This window comes from Daktulosphaira vitifoliae, unplaced genomic scaffold (assembly GCF_025091365.1).
Source record: "Daktulosphaira vitifoliae isolate Bord-2020 unplaced genomic scaffold, ASM2509136v1 Scaffold_3, whole genome shotgun sequence".
Classification (NCBI taxonomy): domain Eukaryota; kingdom Metazoa; phylum Arthropoda; class Insecta; order Hemiptera; family Phylloxeridae; genus Daktulosphaira; species Daktulosphaira vitifoliae.
Window position 1 is genome coordinate 39352083 of NW_026099574.1, and position 15600 is coordinate 39367682.

General features: G+C 26.5%; 2 protein-coding genes and 1 long non-coding RNA gene across 3 annotated transcripts; 2 read left to right on the forward strand and 1 right to left on the reverse strand.

Moving 5' to 3' along the window:
• Nucleotides 1-4644: 4644 nt before the first annotated feature.
• On the reverse strand, nt 4645-5826 carry LOC126900733 (uncharacterized). Its single transcript, XM_050676656.1, has 2 exons — nt 5465-5826; nt 4645-4852 (listed from the first exon to the last, which is right to left on the reverse strand). Exons 1-2 carry the CDS (start codon nt 5730-5732, stop codon nt 4653-4655), a joined length of 468 nt encoding a protein of 155 aa, XP_050532613.1. The 5' UTR covers nt 5733-5826; the 3' UTR covers nt 4645-4652.
• A 1897-nt stretch (nt 5827-7723) lies between these two features.
• Nucleotides 7724-8653, forward strand: LOC126900728 (KRAB-A domain-containing protein 2-like). Its single transcript, XM_050676650.1, has 2 exons — nt 7724-8316; nt 8379-8653. The coding sequence occupies exons 1-2, from the start codon at nt 7773-7775 to the stop codon at nt 8651-8653; spliced, it is 819 nt and encodes a 272-aa protein (XP_050532607.1). The 5' UTR covers nt 7724-7772.
• A 4971-nt stretch (nt 8654-13624) lies between these two features.
• Nucleotides 13625-15362, forward strand: LOC126900742 (uncharacterized). The gene is made up of 2 exons (XR_007702914.1): nt 13625-14891; nt 15194-15362. It is a non-coding gene; the product is annotated as an uncharacterized LOC126900742 (long non-coding RNA).
• The last annotated feature ends 238 nt before the right edge of the window (nt 15363-15600 follow it).

A 15600-nucleotide genomic window follows, 5' to 3' on the forward strand; every position in this document is an offset into this window, starting at 1 on the left:
TCTACAGAATGATTCTTTATAATCAGACTCTCCGATTAGCGAAATCATTTGTATCTGAAAAAGTTGTTACATATTTTTAAATAATTATGTTTTTATAATGCGGCAATCAATAGAATGATAAAATAATTTCACTTATATTACATTTATGAACTAATAAACGAAAATCATTAATCTACATGGAAATATTAGTGAATATCAATAACTGAAGGAGTTTGTAAATATATCTACTGACAAACCCAACCCTATCATTATAACAATAATAACTATAATAGTTATAATAACAGAAGTAATTAAATTGCGTCGTTATCGCATATACGCAAACCATGTGAACTTAGCCTTAGTCAATACTTTTATGCTTTAAGAATGGCTGGTTCTCTCGCTACAATTGTTAAATTCTATAACAAACAAACATTTGTTAAACCCAAACCTCATAGTGAATTAATCGATTTCACTGATTACGTTTTGAATTTCAATCCTCGTAAATCCGTTCAGATAGGATTGGATCCAAAAGATTGATTTGACGTAAATATTCGTTTACTATCGTCAACCCATTACATACTTATAACGATAGATTTCCTACAACGGATTTATACGTTTATGGGTAATATTCTGACCCTAATTCTCGACCCGGAATCAAGACAAAGGATTATTTTACTCAAGGATGAGTACATCACACTCTCAAAGACTACGTTTCAAGGAGAGTCTTCGCTAGTCTTTGAATCGCAAGCACAATATGAATGCCGAGTGTTATTCACCCGATCAGACATTTAAAAACTCAGCCCTTTGGAATGTTGTATCTTCGAGGCTATCAATCAAAAGATGACTGTAATTCTACAATGGTTGGAAGAGATGGCTCAATATATGAAATCACAGTATAAAGTAAATGTGGAAAACAAATGTTTGTTGATCAAAGCGGTTTCGGATTATACGATTAGAAACAGTTTACCCAATAGCAATCTGAGCTACATAAGCCAAATAAAACAATTTGTGAGCCAATAGTTGGCACAACGGTGGACGATGCTGGAAGCATATACTAAACAAAGGGTGAGTTACATTTTTTTTTTTTTTTTTTAATTCAGTAGAACGTATTTAATAAATATATATAAATTTTTTAGTCTTCTAATGGAGAAAACGTATGCTGAACATTTTTTCTGCCGCTAGCCGATGATACAACATATGCAAATATACAGTTGATAACAATCATACCATCCAGTACAATCAACCAAGAAAAACCAACAGTAATTGTTAGTAATAGCTATCCGTCGTAAAATGACTAGTATCTACAACTTGTATATAATATATAAAAAAATTGTTTAATATAAACGTATGTTGTGTTGACAAAATAGTGTTGTTATTATTAATACATATTTATACTGAAAATCTCATTTTTAACGGAATTTGTAATTAAAATATTAGTGGATACAAAAACTATAAATACGTTTAAAGAATAATGTCTAAAATAATGATTATTATCTAGGATTTTATTTCTCTAATAAAATCATAGAATAAAACTATGTTTCTATAAAACTCAAATAATTTTTTTTCTTCTTAATTCTTCAGAAAGGTTAAAACACGGTCATAAGCCGTATGTTAATTGATATTTTATGCATTTAAAATACCGTAGGATATTCTTAGAGCTTTAGAGGATAATAATTCATACCTTACCTACAAAATGTGTCATCTCATTACGTAACTATAGCTTAAATACTATGGCATACTTACACGTACATATTCACAACTATTGTACTGTACCATACTATAGTGAGCCAAAAGTAAGGTTTTAGTTGTGAATATATAATAAATAAAATTGGGTATGTTGATTAATTAATTTGAATTTTTGAGCACTTGAATAAAATCACTCATCTTACTTTTGGTTACTATAATTCAGTTTACTTAATATTATTGGGGTTGTGGAGTCCGAGGGTTTTAGAGAATGACAATACAATTTGATGAAAGGGTTATGATAAATATTGAGATTTAATGTGTATATCAAATTTATTAACATTGGTGGATCATTTGAATAGTCTCACGTTTCAAAGGCACGAGCTTAGGTCGGCAACTATGAAACGTAATAAGAAAATGTGTAGGTACGATCTTTGGTCAAGCACTTCGAACGCATTTAATAATTCTCATGAAAAACCAGTTAATAAATTTAGTATGTGTAAAGATAAATTAATTACTATTGTTTTGTCATTTTCTTCTCGGATTAAATAATTCCAAATTATTGGAATTAAAATGTATCACCTACTTTATAATGTTTGTGCGGAATTGAAATGAATAACACTGACAAGTTTTTCTTTCTGAATATTTGAGAGACTGGTGGTCTATTGCTTCATTTGACTCTAGGCTTGAGAAGTGGAATGTTCCTATTTTATAGCTTTTTACGGCTTTTTATATGAAATCTATGATCTATATATGTCACTAAAATGTAGGAATTAACCACCAGAGCTCTCATCTTTATTGAAACGAAAATTATAAGCAGGGATAATATATTGCATTGGTTGTGGTACATTTGATTTTTGTTAGGGATACTGTTACTTAATACATTGTCTTTGTAGATTAATTTACAGTGTTTACATTTATGATACAGATATTAATTTTAAACTGAACAAGTACAAACATTGTATTAATTACATTAGTGATTATGCTATGATATCAATTTAAGATAATTAAAGTTTCCCGTGAACTCAACCCCGTGAAATCATACCTGTGTTCCTCGAGACCAGGGTAATCTAATACCCCGTACAAATAATTTGTTTGTAGAACGTAAATAAGACGTTATGACGAATTTCCAGGAACGGTGTAAAGATTGATAACAATAAGGCGACTTTTGACTTAAAATAAAACTAACAATTTATTTGCATATTCAATATTACTTATCATACCTAACGACTGTTATAGGAATTTCTTTTCTGTTATTTTTATATACACATTTTTCACAATTTTGTGAAATCCTAATCCCGTGATCTCAGCATTTTTTCCTGAGGTTTAAGTTTTTATGAATTTATATATATTTTTTAAGTACGTTCCATGAAATTATACATAATTAATATTTTAATACGTAGAATTAATTCAATGTAAACTTTTTTTGTTTTTAGATAAATTTTATGTACAGCGTGATTCCTCATGATCTACGCCTCAAGAAATATCTTCGAAAATATAAGAGCAAATTATTATTTTAAAATAACGGATTTTGTTGAGTTGCTTTACACGAAAAATTAATTTTCCCCCATTATCCATCAAACCCATAATAATATTATGTATACACAAAATAGGATTGCAAATTTTTGAGAATCTCTGCCCTATAAATAAAAGCAGTGTATCAAATTTATTTTACTGCATTAATATATGCAGTAAAGAGACTAAAGTTTTACTTAAAATATATAAATGAATATTTTAACAAATAAAATAATTACATATATGATAACATCAATATTTTTAAAGAAAATTCATGAGGCATAGTTTGTCATTCACCGATTATTGCTTCCGGTTCATAGTTATACAGTGATCTGTTGTGTTACAATACACCGATAGTTCTTATCGGTACACTAAACATTAGTGTTACTATATTAACCCGACTACTGTTTTATTTGTTAGATTGCCTTTACTGTAAATAGTGTTATCTTCTTTGGAATTTACTAAAATTGCTTTTTTTTGAGAATTTTTTTTTTATGCTAAACAAGGTTTATAAAAAAAAACTGAGTTGCTGTTTGAAAAAATATAGTTGATATTCATTTAAAGATTAAGGGATGAAGAAGATGGGGAATCTTTATTATTCTTGTCAAGTAGCTCAACATTGATTTATAAGAAAAAAAAAAATTACATATATGATAACACTAATATTTTTAAAGAAAATTTGTGAGGCATATTTAGTCATTCACCCTCTAAATGAATATTTTAACGAATTAACGGTGTCTTTTTAGTACATATTTAAAATTTTTTTTAGTTTTTTTCATTCAAAAAAATTTTAATTGAGTGTGTTACAAAATCCTCTGTATAAGAAAAATAGAATAATTTCTTCCACTACCATTTTAAAGTTCTTGTCTACCTGAACATAGTCGATTGGTTTGCACAGTACAATATCATTGTACGGCCGTTAGACTGCGCTACTATACTTGTGTTTTATATATAAAATAAAACTATTAAATATTTTAATTTTAGTCATTTTAATAAGATTATAATTACACTAATATATTTTTTAAAGGGAACTTCATTTTTGACTTAATAAAAAGTTAAGTTTCTTTTTTGAAAAATATTGTTTGACAGCATAATATTTAAAAGTTTTTTTAATTAAATTATTTTTATTTTTACAAACATTTAAAATTTTTAATAGTTTCTGAGCAAATTAATATCTTACTGATAATCGAACAATCCATATCTAATAAATCATCTAATATAAGTACGTTATTAGTCCACTCATTATACCTTATGAGAATATCAACTTATAATAAAAATGAATTCAACTCAAGTCATGGATCAAAGTTCAAAATTCAGAAAATATTAAGCTCAAGACATGATTTACCTTTAGTCTCAACTATTGGATTTAATATAATTCAATAAGATTAAAATAAGCGAAAAAATTTAATAAACTTTTTTTTTTAATCAATTATTATAGTTTTATTGATAAAATTATTTTTAAATTCATTATCAATTTACTCATAAAGCAAATAATCAACTAGATATACAGGAGTGTTAAATGTCTGAGTTCCCACAACCAAATCTTTATTGTCATCATTACTCATCTCATTTATTTCATTATTTGAGCAATGACTGTAATGTTGTTTTATGTCACTTATATTAACTTCAGGAAAATAAAGTGGTCGATATATGTCTTCGTAATTTCCTAATTGTTCTAAAAACAAAATTTTTAGTTATAATAATAATATGAAAAATTACATATATTTTTATCGTAAATATTGATAAATTACAGTAGCGTTACTTAGGAGGGCTGATGGGCTATAGCCCCCCCTTAACTATTACTATTAATGTAATATATCTTTGGCATAGATATGAGTAACTCATTTACAGAATCCTTATACGTTCAACACCTCTCTCGTATAACTTCAATTTATATTAACCTAGTAATGAATGATACAATACTGAAAATCAAGCTTTAAAAATTTTATTTAGTCAATTCCCAATGTAACAGTAAAAAAATAACAATAATAGGTTTCTATTTAACCATTTAATAGATTCCCTTTTAATTTCTAAAAGATACCCTAAATCTATCATTAGAAAAAATTTTTTCTTACATTAAACTTGACATTTACTGTGGTTCATAAAAATAAATCATTTCAATCTTTACATAAATACAGCCCATTTGCTAACAAAAATTATAAGTTTCCCTATAGTATTTTGATAAAAGCTTTAAACAGTATTAATTTATAAACCCATTGACAAAAATTTTTTTAGTATTTCGTTTAACAGAAAGAATGAAATCTTGGTTATGTATTTGTGAACTAACCGAATGGTATATTATGCTTGAAAATAATATTAAATGTACGCTTATCCATAAATTCTGTAGGAATATATTTATTCGCAACCTTAAAAGAATATTTATATTTTTTCAATTCTGAAACGAATGAAGCAATTTTTTTTACTTCCTCAGCAGCTAAATGACAAATGTCATTAATATTGTTTTCTGTGACAATTTTTTTCTGTAATTGAATTTTACTCCAAACTAAATTAAATTTTTTCAGATAATTATAGTGCCATTTTGAAAACGAATTCATTTCTTTACTTATAAACAAATTATTTTGATTTGAGAAGGATGAAATAATTTCGTATATCTTATTTAAATTATACTCAATAAAAATTGTAAAATTTTCTCCAAATAAATTCAAATCCATAAATGATTTCATATTTTCAACAATATGTTGACCCATATCAATGATTTTATTTTTCATTGCTAATTTTACTTTTTTATTTTTAAATTTAGGAAGCAAAACGAATTTTCTAACTAATGAAAAATAAAAGTTGATAATCATCATAATTGGACGAAATGTTGATGTATTTACTAATTTTGTAAATGCTTGTATATTTTGCCAGTCAAAATCAAACTTTATGAAACGAAACACATCAAATAACTTTATTTGATAATTGTTTGTACTTTTTATTGCCAACGGAGCATATCGAATCATATCTAAAATATCATCTAGTTGTTGCTCACTATTATATATAGCATATTGTTTTGCTTGAGAACCTGACGATAATTTTAGCTCACATAAATTAGATCGAGTTTCCATTAAATCATAAAAGAAGACATTTTTAGGATTAAAAACACTATACGATTGCCTACGAAAAGACAATGCTAAATGTTTTACAATGTCAGTGTAACTACTTAATATTTTATCATATTTCACATCATACCACATTAAATATTCTCTAATAATAATAAATATGTAATTTTTTAGGTGTTCCAATTCTTTAAGTAAGTTATTTGGATTGTAACTATCCGGTACCTTAAAATAGGTGTATGATATGAAATCATTTTCAAACGATACAAGTGAACATTGGCTATTGATAAAGTATTCCAATCGTTCAACAATTGATCGATGAATTATTTTATAGCCTTCAAGTAAATTCTGAGAGCTTTCAGTTCTACTGAATACGCCGTTTTCATTTTTAGCGATCATGTTTAATGACCCCGAAACATTATTTAAGTATAAATTTATGGTCATTAAATCTTCTGCTATATGCTTCTCGTCCATATCTCGTAACGCATCTAACATGATCATTATAATTTCATCGTGAGATTTGATTGCTAATCCATAATTTTTTATTTCAAATTCAGAAATTGTATTTTGGAAGTTGAACAAATAGTGCTCACCGTACTTGAAATAATTAAACATATATTTCGAAAAGTTACAATGCAAACCTATTAAATCAATTGCTACTATAAAATTAGTATACTTTAAAAAAACTATGAAAAGTCTTAATGTATTCATTTTGATACCTATTACCATACTTTCAAGTTAAATATATATTTTTTACTGAATAGCTGTTCGTGTTATATATTTAATTTAGATTAATTATACAGAGTAAACTAGAGTTCAATGTAATAGTTATTTATATAAAGTAAATATCATGTTTTAAAAGCATTTTTATTATTTATATTTTTTGTTGTAAAATAGAGACTATTTTTAGTATTACTATTTTTTAGTACTTCCGTAAAACATTATTAATTGAGAATAATGTTAATTATCCTCAGATTTTTAATATCTATTTGTTTTGATAAAAATATCTTAAATATAATTTTATATTATATCTTTAATAACATTTAAAAACGTAGTCATGATTAGTATATGTCTTAATAAAATGTTATTTTGAAAAATGGGAAAGAAATTTGTAAAAGTCATTTAAAAACTTCTAAAATTTATTAAATATTCATTTAAAAGTAAAAAGAACTGAAACAAACAAAAATATTCAATACTAAATTTTAAATTTAAATTTGTTGTAGTATGAAACAATTTGCGTATACGATGACTATTTTTATATATATGTTACAGTAAAAGATGTTAAATTTATATTGACGTTATTAACTAGTAAATAACAATAATTACCAAATAAACTAGTGATTATCGTGGTTTATTAATTTTTGGTTTGATTATCGATAATTTCTACACACGATGGAAAGTGTTGTTATATAATGTTATCTTAATGGTATTAAATACTAGATAGTATAAACTTAGTGGGGCTTACTAGTGTAGGGCTTTATTGTAAATATTTTGCATTCGACTCATTCTACTATTGGCCATGGCGGAAGATGTAGTATGGATTCTGAATTAAAATCAAAATATTGCAATATCACGAATGAAACTATTATGGCATATTTAAATCTATGCACACATTGTCAAAAAAAGTCGTCAAATCCTAAAAGAGGCTTAGTTTCAAAACCTATTTTACATTCCACTTTCAATTCAAGAGCTCAAATCGATTTAATTGATATGCAATCACAAAATATTAATGGATTTCGCTTCATTTTAAATTATCAAGACCATCTTACGAAATTCGTGTTACTTAGAGCTTTATCGAGTAAGCGTGCGGAAGAGATCGCAAACAATTTGTTGGATATTTATACAACTTTCGGGGCGCCAGTCATTCTACATTCTGACAATGGCCGAGAATTTGTTAATTCAATAATTATTGAGCTCCATTCCATGTGGCCAGATGTAAAAATAGTACATGGCAAACCTAGACACAGTCAAAGCCAAGGGTCTGTAAAGAGAGCTAACCGCGACGTTGACAGAGCCCGTGGATCCTCACGAAATTTATTAGCAGTTATTGCTAATGTTGATAACGGCTTTTATAAATTATGTATGTAAAATAAGATATAAAATTGAAATGTATAGGTATTAATGTATTTATATTTGAATTAGGTACCGAAAATGGTTTTCTTAAACACAAGTATACGAGATCTCAATTTATGCCATGCAAAGAAATTTTACTTGATCTCAAAACCCTGCTTGAATCATCTAAAGAAAAAGAGATTACATTTCGAGAAGCAGCAGGATGTAGTAGTCTTATGGGTACACAAGACTATCAAAGATGTCACTATAAGATGAAGAGTAAAACAAATAAATGTACCTGTCGAGTAGTTGGGAAATTATGCAATTCGAAATGTAACAGTTCATTATCATGTGAAAATAAATAATAATATAAAAATTTAAATATAAATAACATGATTAACTAATATTGTTTGGAATTATCGTAAATCCTTAGTAATTAACGTTATAAAGCTTGTAAAGTATTCATTATTATCTATTAACGTTAATTGCTAGTTAATAACGTCAATATAAATTTAACATATTTTATTGTAACATATACATAAAATAGGATTGCAAATTTTTGAAAATCTCTGCCCTAAATTGAAAGCAGTTTATCTAAATATTTTAATATATTAATATATGTGTGAAAACTTTGTAGTCACACACAATTTAATCAGTAAGCTTATATTAAGAAGTAAAATTTATAAATTAACTTTTTATTTTGGGAAAATATTAAATATTTTAAGCAGTAAAGTACTTGTTAATAGGAGCGTTACTAAATTGTAATTATTGTTGCTTTACTGAATTATTTATATAGAATTTTGTATAAAAAATTAATATTTTTTGTTTACAATCAATCTAATAATTATTATTGTAAGCGTGCCTGTAGTGCCCGGGCACTACTTGGAAAATAACAAAATTCAATTATTATGCTCGTTTCCTTTTTGGATACAAAGGAAATAAATTCTAGTTAATTTGTTTGGGGGGAATAAATTATTTATTTATATTTACATATTTGAATTTTGCAACAGCTTATATTGAACAACAAATTGTTTTATTGTATTTGTGGGATTTTATAGCGGCCTCTAGTGGCAACGGTTAGTAGTATACACCTGGTAGCCAAATTGTTACCGCATTTTTAAATTGATAAGTAATTGCTCACTTTCACTAGTGAACTCGCTTGATTTGAAATAACAAAACACTTTTAAAATATTTTATACATGTAAAGTTAAACATTTATCATAAAAATTATTATGATAAGTAATTAAATATATTGTAATTATAATTTTTATGACATTTAACGAGTAAAAATAAATGAATTTTTATTAGTTTAAAAGTTAAATTCTACTACATATTTTTTCCAAGAAACTATAGCTCTAAACAACTTTACTAGTTGTTTTCAATTTTATCTAAATTATGCTTACATATTAAACCTATTTATTGTTTCATTTTACTCCAATGTAAATAGAGACTAAATTTTTACTTCAAGTATATACAAGGTGATTGATTAGCTATACCTCACAAATTGACTTTGAAAATATAAATTATATATGAATTAAAGGTGTTATTTTAGTACACATTTAAAATTTTATTTTAGTTTTTTTCATTAAAAAAAATTTTAATTGAGTGTTACAAAATCCTCTGTATAAGAAAAATAGAATAATTTCTTCCACTACCATTTTAAAGTTCTTGTCTACCTGAACATAGTCGATTGGTTTGCATAGTACAATATCATTGTACGGCCGTTAGACTGCGCTACTATACTTGTGTTTTATATTTAAAATAAAACTATTAAATATTTTAATTTTAGTCATTTTAATAAGATTATAATTACACTAATATATTTAATATATGTCTGAATTTAAATGAATATTAATAATTAAAAATTAAAAAACAATTTGTTTTACCTAATTAATTTCTTATTCAGTTTTCGTAAATTTTCGTTAATTTTAGTTTATAAATATGATAGAAAAAATAATTTTGTTCTTACAATTTTTTTTAAAAGGAACTTCATTTTTGACTTAATAAAAAGTTGAGTTTCTTTTTTGAAAAATATTGTTTGACAACATAATATTTAAGAGTTTTTTGAATTAAATAATTTTTATTTTTACAAACATTTAAAATTTTTAATAGTTTCTGAGCAAATTAATATCTTACCGATAATCGAACAATCTATATTTAATAAATCATCAAATATAAGTACGTTTTTAGTCCACTCCTTATACCTTATAAGAATATCAACTTAATTTTTTTAAATGGCACTACGGGACTTTTTTAATTCTCGGCACTCATACTACTACTTTTTATCCAGGTGCAATTACAAATACATGACTGTTTCGTTCTAGGACGTGTGAAACTCGACAGGGAATTAACGCTGTCTATTGGCCTCATATTAAACAAAATAAAAAAACTGTAATTGTACTTTCTTTATGAATGTATGTAGGGTGAAATGAGAAGACAAAAAACCGTGTTGGTATTTGCATAAGGAGTATCTCAGTAATTTTGTATTGTTGTACAATCTTCTTGTAGTCGTCCACAGCTCATTGTTTAGGCGTCCTGGGGTCGTCACGTATATCAACAGTTGGTCGCTACAAAGATACATATGCAAATTATAAAATACTACTCGGCTAAGACTCCCATTAACGACCGCACATAACGAATATTCGAATAATTATGTTAATGATAATAAATGTCTCGGTTTCATCCGCTCCTGCAGTTGTTTTCCGGTCCCTATAGCTGTTAAGTCTTTGCTTTTACTGTTTTTTCTTTACTCCCCGTTCATCCCCTAATATGCTAATCTGTTTTAAGAGATGAGTTCCGCGGTTTTATTTTATTCTTCATCGTAATAATTACTATTCTCATTATTAGTGAGCGATGTCTGTATTGTATATAATTATGCATATCAATACGAAATGAGTATTGGTTTTATCTCACGGGCAAAAAAGAATGTGGGATTCAACAGCCAGTTGAAATTTAAAAACGGATAATTCAATTAAAATCAATAGATCTTTCTCAACTGCGTCATTTAATCGTTATATTGTGATTTTTTACCAGAGCATGACGAGCAGCGATTCTACCGATATCAATACCCACTTATGAATATAACTTCAAATTATGATAAAAAAAAAATAAAAAGATCACCAGGGAAACTATATTAGACAAGTGATTCAAATCTAGCAAGATACTTATTTTCTTAGAAACCATTGAGAATTTAAATAAATTCAATAATAATATGCAATTAAAACATTTTTTTATTCATTCCTTTCTGGGATAAAAGGCCTTAACTTTAATATTCTTAAATGAGAACCTATTCTTAAATAGCTAAATCGTAAAGAGTGATATCTTAACTACGCCTAACAAACACCCATAGCACTTATNAGTGATATCTTAACTACGCCTAACAAACACCCATAGCACTTATCAATGTACGACCCATCAAAGGTGCTGTCTTCTAAAATAGTTAAGCATTTTTTTTTATCGACCGTATTTTTTAAACAGCTATTTAAAGTACTTACAATTTTCAACTTGTTGAAAATTGAGTGCTATAAAAACCTTTTTTTAAATAATATATATTTTTTTAATTGAATAAATTTAATGTAATAAGAATATTGGTGTTGCCATTTAAAAAGCAAAAGTTTATATCAGTTAAGAGTATAAGGGATGATGGCAGAAAATTAATTTTTCGTTTAAAATAGCTCAACGAACATCCATTATTTTTTAAATAATGATTTTCTCTAATATTTTCAAAGATATTCGCGAGACGTATTTAAGACATCACTTTGTATAAAATAGCTATATAAATTTCTATTCCATAATATTTTACAGATAATGAAATCTGATAAAAACAAATAGTAATTTGATGTTTTATTTCTAAAATAATTTTTTCATTTTGACTTTTAATAGTCATACTTGATTATTTCATTATAGAAACATCCGAATCATTACTTCAATAAAATGTTGTACAGGTGTTCATTGCAGTATATTTTTAATTGGAAATCAATAAATTGTAGCAATATAGTTTTTTTTTTATTAAATGTAATGCAATTCATGATCTCTGAAAACTATTTGACATATTCGAGTGGACTTTTTCTGTTATTCGACTTCTTTGAAGTAGGGAGAATAAGAAAAAGAAATATAATTCCCGTGTATATATATACATGTATATGTATAATATACTAATGGAATATAAAATTCGTAATGTATGAGTAGGGGAAAAGTTGCGACGGAAAAGATCCCTGGGAAATGGCGGCGGCTGTAGCGATATCATGCATGGCTGCAGCTAGTGGCACACACATTTTTCTGAGCTCAAAAAATAAAAAAAAACATGGCCGCCACGATTTCCCTCTCGGCCTACCCTTGTCACATCTTGTGCATTTCACGTAGCTAAATCGACACCCTCCGAGACGCAAGTACACCTCTATAGGCTATATCGCCCTTTTCACCGCACACTGTTGGAATTACACACGACGAAAATTTGTATTTTATTCGTATTTTCGTCGTCGATTGTGACATAAAAAGCAATAAAGTTTCTTGGAAAATTAAAAAATACCAAACGAAAAATAGTTACACATTATTAGTTATTGTTATGCAATTTAATATAAAAACAAACCGAGTTGGAAAAGAATGTGAGACAGTTTCCGTTTTTAATAAACATAAAGGCAAAGCTCAAACTAATATTCAGCATTTTTCCCTTATACATATCAAAGGAATAGCCTTTGTTTGACAAAAAAGTGTACTCGGGCGCTCTTTTAAAAACTACTCGGTTGGCTGTTACTGGCATTTAAAAATAATTTAATTACATACCATACAATTTTCGGTTGTTAACTCAAATCATATATGTTAATTTGAACTTCGCATCGAAAAAATACTTTTAACAAAACTTTATATTTTCATAATTCACAAAAATATAACAAAATTTTATGGTACTAAAAGTGTATAAACACATCTTTAGACAAACATATCAATTGTATACAAAAATTGGTCAAAAAAAATATTTATTCAATAAATTAATTTTATTATAAATAACATTTTCAACTATAATATAAACATTATTAGGTAAAATTAAATTTTATTTAGAGCCTTAAAAGAAATTAAAAATTAAAGCATTTATTCCTTATCAATTATCCTTGATGCAAAATTTATTGTTGATAAAATTATCAATTGTTATTGAAATGAAAACTACTGTCATATTCTTCCATCTTTAATACCTTAACGATTTCAAAATTTCTTCGTGAGTGTAAGTAAATGATAAATTATGAAAATATAACTCACTTATGAATATGACTTCTCTTCAACAGAAACTATAAAAATCAAACTTTTTCCCTTAATGAGGAGATTCCGTATGATAGAGTTTAATTGAAGAGTGAATGTGTCAAACGTTCTATGTGCCAAAAAATTGAAAAATTGTTTTATTTCTGATTTATGTTCTATGAGCCAAAGGTCACAATCTTGTATGTGTTTCAAGTGTCAATTAAATTTTTTACTTGTACAAAATTGCGTTCATAGATTGTATTTGTTCTGTGAGACATGCCCTTTGTTACCTGTACGTTCTAAGTGCCTTGGGCGAATATAATAGTTTGACGATTACAATATTATAATATAGTTCGTTATATTTCAAAATAACTAATACTGGTGTTGTTGTATTCGTTAAGTTTTCTTTTTCATTTGTTTAATTGTGTTATTATGGATACTGAAAGTATACATATTTTACGAAGTGGTAAAAAAAGAATAAATGATCAGACTAAAAAAAGAATTAGTGGAAAATCGTATGCGACCAGGAAAAGCAATAATACAATTCAGGAAAGCGTCAACTTAGTTGTTATAACTTTGGAATACATCTCGGTGACAGCAATACAGCCTTTATGTATATGTGGGATGAAAGTATTGCTTCTCGTGGAAGCTCAGAAATCGCTTCTTGTCTTTTTAAAGTTATTAACAAAAACGAAAATACGATAAATCGCAAAAAACTAATTATATGGTCAGACAACTGTGCTGGCCAAAATAAAAATAAAACGTTAGTAGTTTTGATGTTATATTTAATAAATATGGGGATATTTGATGAGATTATACAAAAATTTTTGATAAGTGGCCACTCTCTCTTGGCTTGTGCTCGTGATTTCGCTATTATCGAAAAGAGACGTAGAGTTTTTCAAAATTTCACTCCTTCTGATTTACAAGAAATGGTTAGAGCAGCGAAGTTGATAAATCCATTTCGAGTTATTCCGATGGACGAAAACAACTTTTTTTCATTTAAAGACATTGCTAACAATTTTTTTAACACAACCAAGTTTCCAATGTTCGATGATTAAAGTTTCATTTTTAACTCCCAAAAAAATCTATTATAAAAAAACATTTTCAGATGAAGAACTTTGGAAAGATTTTAACGTTTTTAAAAGAAATGCTACTATAGACCAACTTAAAAATCAGACATTTATACCTATACCGAAACCCACATTGTCGTCAGAGAAGAAAAAAGATTTGTTGGCCATGATTCCTTTTTTACCTGATAAGCACAGAAACTTCTATAAAAATATAACGTCATGAATTAATTTTTTTTGCTATTTATTATGATGTTGCTATGTTCTAATTATGTTTAATCTAAATTTTTTTTTTAATTATTATTAGGTTTGTTAATTTATTTTTCAATTTATGATACTCAAGAAAGCTACTGTTTTCTTTTCTTGTTACATTTTTATATGAAGAAAAAATTTTATTTTACGTTTTGAGATTTACTGACAATGTCATGTTAGATTAAGAGTATTTTTTATTTAAGTTTGTACATTTATTTTTCAATTTGTGATACTCAAAAAAAGTGTTGATTTTTTTACATATTTTATAAAAATATATATGAAGTCTTAATAAAATAAAGAATGATTTTCTGTTATCTATAATAAAATATTGGTACTTGGAACGANAATTATTATTAGGTTTGTTAATTTATTTTTCAATTTGTGATACTCAAGAAAGCTACTGTTTTCTTTTCTTGTTACATTTTTATATGAAGAAAAAATTTTATTTTACGTTTTGAGATTTACTGACAATGTCATGTTAGATTAAGAGTATTTTTTATTTAAGTTTGTACATTTATTTTTCAATTTGTGATACTCAAAAAAAGTGTTGATTTTTTTACATATTTTATAAAAATATATATGAAGTCTTAATAAAATAAAGAATGATTTTCTGTTATCTATAATAAAATATTGGTACTTGGAACGATAATATTATCACATTATTAGAAACTTGGAACTTTAATATTATAATACTTGGCACTTGGAACTGTCATTAGCAAATATTTAATTTATACTAATATGAAATGACAAAATAAAATAATAGA